At 33.4% G+C, this 8,231-nt stretch overlaps 1 protein-coding gene across 2 annotated transcripts; it reads right to left on the bottom strand.

The window, feature by feature from the left end:
- Positions 1–968: 968 nt before the first annotated feature.
- Positions 969–4,596, bottom strand: LOC119080623 (acyl-CoA-binding protein homolog). Of its 2 annotated transcripts, none has more exons than XM_037189030.1 (4): positions 4,474–4,596; positions 2,950–2,988; positions 1,188–1,302; positions 969–1,125 (listed from the first exon to the last, which is right to left on the bottom strand). In XM_037189030.1, exons 2-4 carry the CDS (start codon positions 2,962–2,964, stop codon positions 992–994), a joined length of 264 nt encoding a protein of 87 aa, XP_037044925.1. In that variant the 5' UTR covers positions 2,965–2,988; positions 4,474–4,596; the 3' UTR covers positions 969–991. The 2 variants fall into 2 exon arrangements, with proteins under 2 accessions (XP_037044925.1, XP_037044923.1); XM_037189028.1 differs by having other exon boundaries at positions 4,387–4,523.
- Between the last annotated feature and the right edge of the window lie 3,635 nt (positions 4,597–8,231).

Genomic DNA, 8,231 nt, shown 5'->3' on the forward strand with positions numbered 1-8,231 from the left:
CGATCCATCAGAGTGTTAAAATATTGTTATTATTATTGTGTCTGTGGTCGAATTCGAAAATAAATTTTGTTGTTGATTGGAAAGAGACAGGCAGATACTTCAACTGGATGATATTAATGCTGATGTTTTACACACTTGGTTCGGATTTATATTTTATCTTTTCGCTGTCGATGATGTTGTTGTTGACTCTCTTTCAAATTGTCTTTTGTTTCTATAAATGATCAACAGGTGTGCATTGGGCGATAAAGGTAACATATGTAGTAAGTATACGGTATGGAGTTTGTTGTATAGTTTACCAATTGCTTTTTGAAAAAAAGGTGGTGCTCAAAGGTAACGAGAAAATGACACAGGGTAAAAATAGTCCATCAAATAAAAGGGTTCATCAACTGATCTATGGTACCTATGGTATTCAATAAGAGAACAAGCAATCTTTTCGTGCTTCGGGCCGAAAATTACGGCAATTTTGCATTTTTTACTCGGATTTTCGGCCCTTTGCATAAAAAGTACGTATAGCACTGTCTTGGACGATTGATTTAAGGCACTTCTAAAATCAATCATCTGAGACACATGCGTAAATAACTATTAACTATTAACTAACGCATGCTTACACGTTTTTCTTTAAGGGAATCAGAGGTTTCTAACTAGGGCCGAGAGTGAGTTCTGGAACTGAATTCGCTAAAATAAAGCTTTCATCATAAGTAAGGAACAATGTTTTCTCTATAGTTAAAGAACCAATACTTATGTAAGTAGTTACATGAGTTAGATGGGTTTATAGTAGATTACAGCAGAGCCTATGTAAATGAGTAATACATGTGTGCGATGTTTGTGGCGTGTGAGCCGAAGGCGAACCGCCTAATTTACCTATGACAATTCTACTTTTAGGTGTCATTAAGAAAAAGCGATATCACGATAAAATCGACGAGCTTTCGCAAAACTAATCACACCGAATCCACTTTAATGAAATATACTTCTCAGTTAAAAAAGAAAATATTTATTCATATTTAGCCAACAATTCATTAACCAAGTCAATGTAGTCCTGCTTCGCCTTATCTTGACTTGTTCCACTTAAATCGTTCCATGCATTCCACTTAGCCTTTCCTTTCAAATCCAGAAGTCCAGGCTTACCTTTCAAAAAGTAATTTCGGTTTTGTGTGTAAAATAATCGCATTAATCGTTTAGTAGCATACTTGTGTTGTTATCGCCTATGCTTCCCTGTTTGAACAAAGCGTATACTTTCAACAGCTCATCATCAGTTGGTCGCTTCGTCAAAGTTTTAACTTGATCTGCAGCTTTGTTGAAATTCTGTTGAGTGAAGTGAAAAAGTTAGTACCGCGGTCTACTCATATTTTGTTAATATCTGCACAAAGATATGTTTATTAATTGAATATCCACCTACAGTGGAAGAATTATAAGAAGTTACATTTTCAACAATTACAATCCAATCGACGTTATTAATCCACATGCGATTTACACGTTATTAGTTTGTTATGTCACTGTTTGTAAATATTTGTTTAGGCAAGTGTGAGGTTTGCGTAACGAGCCGAGGGCGAGTGGAGTGTGGAGTAATCACACGTGCCTAAACAAGCATTTACAAGCAGTGACGTAACACATTTTTCATGTTCGTGGACGGTAAGTGCATTTTCCCTGTCACAAGCAGTGATGTAAAGTGCGCTTTACCGTGCATAAGCATGTAAAATGACGTAGCTCCTTAGAATTGTTTACATAGTGGAGCTACGCGGGTCGTTGTAATCGATATATTTTTTACGGAAAATAAATGAAATGAAATACATATACATAGTGTCGTAACGTTGGCAATGCATGTGAATTGAATAAGGAGAATTTTATTGTAAATGTAACTTCTTATAACTCCGGGACTGTATCGTATAATTGATTTTATATGGATTTCGTTATTTTCCCTACAAAATTGGAATCGTAATCAAAATTTAATTACGATTGCAATTCTATCTTTGTATGAAAAATTACGAAAATGTCGAATATGACCTAAAGTGGAAGTTTAATGAAAATTCTTTCAGACATTCTATCGATGGATTTTTCATTTTCATATTTCCGTTGAAACGGGTCACAAAAATGTAAATTGTAAATTTAAAACAAAATATTTAACCTCCACATAACAGGAAAAAAAATATTCAAACCAAATTTTGAGCAAGAAAATTCACTCATAATTTCTCTGAAGCTTTGAACACATCTCGCTGACCGTTTCATAAAACAATCAGATGAAAATTATCTAACTGAACACTTATCAATGTACCGTTCGATAATGATTGAATAAAAATAGCTACAACTAAATAGCCTCAATACGAACAACACACACTCTACGGATAATAGCGGCAGAGTCAAAATGACCCAAAATTATATCGACTAAATTTGAAGTTTTTGGACAAAATGATGTATGGACGACTTATTCATTATCAAAAATAAAGGGCACCTTCCATACATCACTTTTCGATTGGACCACGGGAACCACCCGGAACCACCTGGAAACACTTGCAAAAATCAAGCAAAATTTCGACTCTGCCGCTATTATCCGTAGAGTGTGTGTTGTTTGTATTGAGGCTATTTAGCTACAACGACGAAAGACCAATAGAGACACAATTGCACGATTTTGTTATCAGGGTCAATGTGATGTAACATATCAGGATTTCATGTTCTCAATTTGAAATTGAATAAGAACATAAGAGATGCCAAAAAAGAGGATTTTTGGTGTAGTACTAAATCAGTCGAAGTAATAAGATTAGGTGCAGAGCCTATTTTTCGGATTTTCAGTCATAAAAATTCCATAAAATTCTCACAATTTCCATAGAATTCTTAAATTTAGATTACATTTTTATGGGTTCAGAAAAATAGACAGTGATTCAGTTATATTTTCACCAATAGAGAACGTACCAAAATGAAAAATTTATTAGTCAAATTTCTGAACTCTGAACTTACCTCTTCTAGCGACATTTTTGATGATGTACGTTAATGCTTCTGAAAAGATAGTGGAAATGTTAGTACTATTTTTAGGCTAATATCAACAAAATGAGAACTGGTTCAAATCTACCAGTTCAGTGACATTAAAAAGTTTTAAAGACGAACTAAATTAACCAGTGTAGAACTACTTCGAGAATGCTAATCTGGGCGTTCAACGAGGAAGAATATGACATTGAACCATTCAGTTGAAAAAAAAAATGTATTTTCCAAACTTTCACACGTTTTCTTTCCAGCCATAGAGTGTTTCAGTTCGAACAGTTGAGGCTGTGGCCAACAATTGTGTTATAATCAACTGGAACACTCTATGCATGGATCTCTTATTTACTTATAATTTGCAACCTCGATATTACATTCATTCCTTAAAAGGAGTAACTCAACATATTACAAAATACTGAAACTGGTTCCGATATACTTCAACTGAAAGCACAGTCTCATTAAGAAAGTTCTGCTCTTGAAATAACTGTAACTGCAGAAAATATCATTGTATCCAAATGGAGAACTCGCATTGAGTTTGTTTATTTTGAATATAATTAGTTGAGACAATTGTTTGTCGTCAAAAAGTGGAACCTTCAATTGTAGTAAAAATTCACTGAACCGGTGACCTCTGACCGCTTATACATTGAAAAATACGTGCAAATAATTTAAAACGAGTCAAAGTGACTTTGACGTTGAATACATAGGGTTTTCTTCGTCGTGAAAAATGAAAGTTGCAACAACAGAAGCGGGTTTTCTGGTTTCTTTTTCTCTGCAATGTACACACGGTCTGAACTTGTAAAACATATCTATTAATATAAATCACATCGATAGCATTGGCAATTATAAAATGGATACAAAACATGGCAAATTTTTTAATGTGTAACACCAATGATTTGTAACGGTGTCTCATTAAATTAACTTCGAACCAGTGTTGCGTTTCAATTTGAAATTCGATTTTCACGCATCATCAACGCTTGTAGTTTAATTCGATGTAGAAACTTTCCAGCCCTGAGATTTATTTAATTCAAGGACGAATTTTAAAATGATAGAGGAAATTTTTTACTCGAATCTCAACCGAGATATCAGTGGAATTTGGTGATAAAAATTGCATTTATACTTTAATCCTGTTGTGCAGTCGTGCTTGATAATAAAATTTTAAAATAAAAATTAAAGTGTCGTTCACCGTACGACGTAATCGTATAAAAAATCCGAAGCTAAGAGTTCAAAAACGTCGTTCAAATAAATTACAAATTCAAATTAGGTTCCACCGCAACACATTTTCTTGCATCCAAATTATACTCATTTAACACAGCACAGCATTGACAAAAAAAGAGGATCATTGGCGGATTTTTGCAATATCTTCTTCGCTTCTGTGATTTCAAAGTACAATTTATCTCTTTGCTATATTGTTATCTTCACCTTTAATAAGTTTGAATTGATTGGCCTAATATTTTTAGCAATTTTTATCTGCACTTCTTATTCAAGTGTAATGTAATGAAATCGTACCTTTACCGCTGCCTACCAAACCACGACTGATATTGTACTGATTGTTATGAAACGGTTGTAGCTCTGCTAGTTATGAGTGGGTAATTTTATTTTCTTTTCTTTTTTTTTGCATGTTTCAGTGAAGCATTGGAGATAATTTTCCGTTGCTGTAACTAGACCGTTTTTAATTAACAATTTTATCAAAGTGTTTGTGTTGTAAGGAACTACGATATTGCCAAAATCAATGCAATATCATCGATAATTACGAATGTATTGAGTGTTATAGGGCGATTGTTAAGTTTCAATTTGAAATTAAAAATCAGCTAGATTATCTGAAAAATAATTTTGAGCATTGCAGCTTCAGACTTTGTTATTGAGTGTCAGTAAGAAGTAGTTTAGCAAGATGTACATTATGGCATAATATGCAGGAAGTACGTACATTAACATTATGCGCATTAGAGGCTGTACGAGTCGTGAACTCGCTCAGAATTATTGCAAATATTTTTGATCTTTTTACTACTGCATGAAAATGATTAAATTTCGCGATTGCTATATTACCATTACGTGCTTTACCAGAAAGATGGTCGAGTCATTTGAGCCAACACACTAACGTATTTCAAAAATCAGAACAGTGCTATCAATGTTACAGTGACTCAGAAGTTCCTTCGTATATTCTGTAGGGTGTAAGTGGATCGTAAAAATTGTTCAACCTATGAAAACCTTTTCAACCTTTTTGACTCATCGAAGCAGTAGAATCACATGCGAAGATTTTTCCGAACTTTTGCGACTTTTAAAAAGTCAAGTAGGATCGATCTCTGTGGTCCCTTCACGAAGATGTTCCCCTCAAATGATCCCTCCTATACCTATAGTCCTTGGAGAGGGGACAATACTTCTGGAAGCAGACCATCCCAAAATGTCACGACTACCAGAGGGCAGGTATTCAAACTTTTTCACGTTTGATTATTTAACTGTGCCCCTATATCTACCAACTCTCAGTCATTGATTCGACTCCTGCTTTAATTGATTAGTAGATTTTACCAATTCAACAAACACAAAAAAAAAAATATTTTTAATATTATCAAAAGACGTCGTGTGTATGTCCAGTCCATATAAACAATTATACGATAACGTTACGGGCTGCACAAATTCAAGGTTTAGGTAAATGTTTGAATATGCTAAGTAAATTGAATCGTACGATTGTAGAAATCAATTGATTTTTTTCGGTAAAAGTATTTAGTGTAGAGGTCAAAATTGCAGTGACGGGTCTCATAAGACGTTGTAAGAGTTGTTTATATTGAGTTAACTACAACATTTTTGAAATAAATAATTCGCTTCGACTGTATTTGTTATGTGGTCATGACCATAAATTATACAGCAATGGTATGATACACACAATGAATGGGTTGACACCATAAATATAAGTAAACATTGCAAAATACAGTCCGATCGGGAGCGAACCAAGAAACACTTGTATTTTGTACATTGCTTTCAGGTTTCTTTTATTTAAACCAAATTTGGTTGCTAATCAACTTCAAATCAAACGCTGGTAATATTATTCTATTACTCTTCTATTCTACCCCCCAAATCAGTCTTATTTGAAGAATACATCTTACCACGAATTGCACAAACGAAACAAAATTTTAATCTGTTATCGACAATGATGTCAAAAATAGGTGCGTTCCCTTATAGCAAAACGTTCAGTAAAACTAAGGAAGTGAAAGATTCGACATCAAAAAGATAATTGAAACAAACAAACTAACAGAACCAAGTCGCATTGCTAGTTGCATATATTTTACCTCATGCAGTAATTTGAAATATTTAACCGCCTGAATATATACATTTTCATAAAATTCATCGAGCGAATATTATTTTAAACCTTTGCGAAAGAAACTGTTATAGTAAGGTAACCCCGACATGGATTAAATGCAAAGCTGTGTTAATCAATCAGTAGCAATTATGGATTTTTGGGTCATATATTTTCGTAAATATTTTTAAGAAACAATTTTTTGATAAGGGACCGACCTTTATTGAATATTGTGTTTATGAGTGTGAAAGGGCTTGGATTTAAATGAGTCTAAGACGATTGCCGACGTGAATGACAATAAAAATACTCAAAAAATATTTGTAAAAGAATTTAAAAACGAAAAACCTCAGCTAGAAATTCTCTATTTTGCTCCAGTGTTAAAATTTTAGGTTTCTGCTGAGAAAATTAATTATGTTTAATCATTAACCTTGGAATATTTGTGTTGCCAGTAAATTTTCCACTTCTCGTGCCAGATGAACATAAACCAGTAAGTGTGACATTAATATTCATTTGTAGCTTTCGTGCAATCAAATATTAATATAGATTGGAGAGCTATTTTGTAAGGCGAACAGTTCGATTAATTGATAACGATTCGAAAAGTTTCGTTAGCCTTACCGAACCGCAGTGAGCATTATTCATTGTTCATTAAACTCGATACTTGAACACAATGCAGCACAGCAGCAGATTCTTGCAGATCTACTTTTCTTCGTGCAAAATTGTGGCAATTGGGTTAACCAAGTCTGGTTTCAATATAATCATTTTCACATTTAAAACCTAATATTCTACCGGCAATACAACTATTTGATTAGAAATGAGTTGTTATAATAAAAGTCTTTATAGAATCGGTTCACATTGAGAACGTCTTCATATCTTTACTTTATGCTTTTGCTTTTACTGATACAGGTTTATCTCGATTGATAATTATTTCGTTAGTGTTTCTATCTCATGCCATATCCGCTGTGTCCTTGAAGGAATGCGGAGTTCTTTTATTTGTCTCATGTTTCTGTTATTTTTCTGTAATTGTTTTTATTGAACTTTTTTACATTTTAGTTTAATTGGTTGGTTTATTCTTTTTACGTGTATCAGCAATGGAAATGCGCTTTACATTCGCATTGCTCTTACAAAATCTACATATAAACTGCTGAGACACGTAAAACGCAGAACGAGCTTGTTTCCAACAAAATACAGGTAAGACCTATTCCGGTCGGGCTATAACCTTTCTACTCGTCAAAATAAGAATTTAGTAACACACGAACGTAATCTACTATTATATTGTTTATAACTTACTTGTGAGATTGAGATGTAAATTAAAAAGTTACTTTGATGTTCCACTGTATCATCTTTTTAAGTGACGAGCAATGGTATGCGAAATGTTATATAAACTTTAAGAAGTTCATTTTAAAGACGATTCGTACATAATTGTGAAATTAACCTGTCATATACGGCTATTCATTTGTTATCGATAACGACGACACAAATAATGACAATATATGGGTAATATGGTCCTTTATATACTAAAATGTATGTTAGAAAGATTTGAAATCATCCGTCTAAAAATACTTTGATGGATAGAAGTAATAGACCCGATAATTATACTGTTCAGTTCATATGCTTGCCGTCTACAGGTTAAAATCTATTGCAAAATACCTCTGGTTTTTAATGCTTATTCAAGTCACGATCTTACATACAGTTGGTAACGAAGATTCAGATGCTTAAAGCACCTTGAAAGCTCTGTGTCAGTCGAAACCCAATAGAACATACATCATTTCCGACAAGATCGCCTGAGGTTGTGTAAACAGAATATCTAAGACAATTTGTCAGTACCTTAAGCAAAACTGTTTCTTTTTGAAAATTTTTATTTTCATAAACAAGGGTAATTGACACCTTAATGCTTATTAAGCATTGCTTAATGCTTATATGTAACATTGCATAATAGTTACGCAATTGATTACAATTTACTGATTTGACTTTATGT

Source organism: Bradysia coprophila, unplaced genomic scaffold (assembly GCF_014529535.1).
Source record: "Bradysia coprophila strain Holo2 unplaced genomic scaffold, BU_Bcop_v1 contig_350, whole genome shotgun sequence".
In the NCBI taxonomy this organism is placed as follows: Eukaryota; Metazoa; Arthropoda; class Insecta; order Diptera; family Sciaridae; genus Bradysia; species Bradysia coprophila.

Excerpts from the sequence above, each read along its gene's own strand:
- LOC119080623 (XM_037189030.1), bottom strand. Across the intron at positions 1,126-1,187 it reads CATAGGCGATAACAACACAA|GTAAGCCTGGACTTCTGGAT; the intron begins GTATGCTACTAA and ends ACTTTTTGAAAG.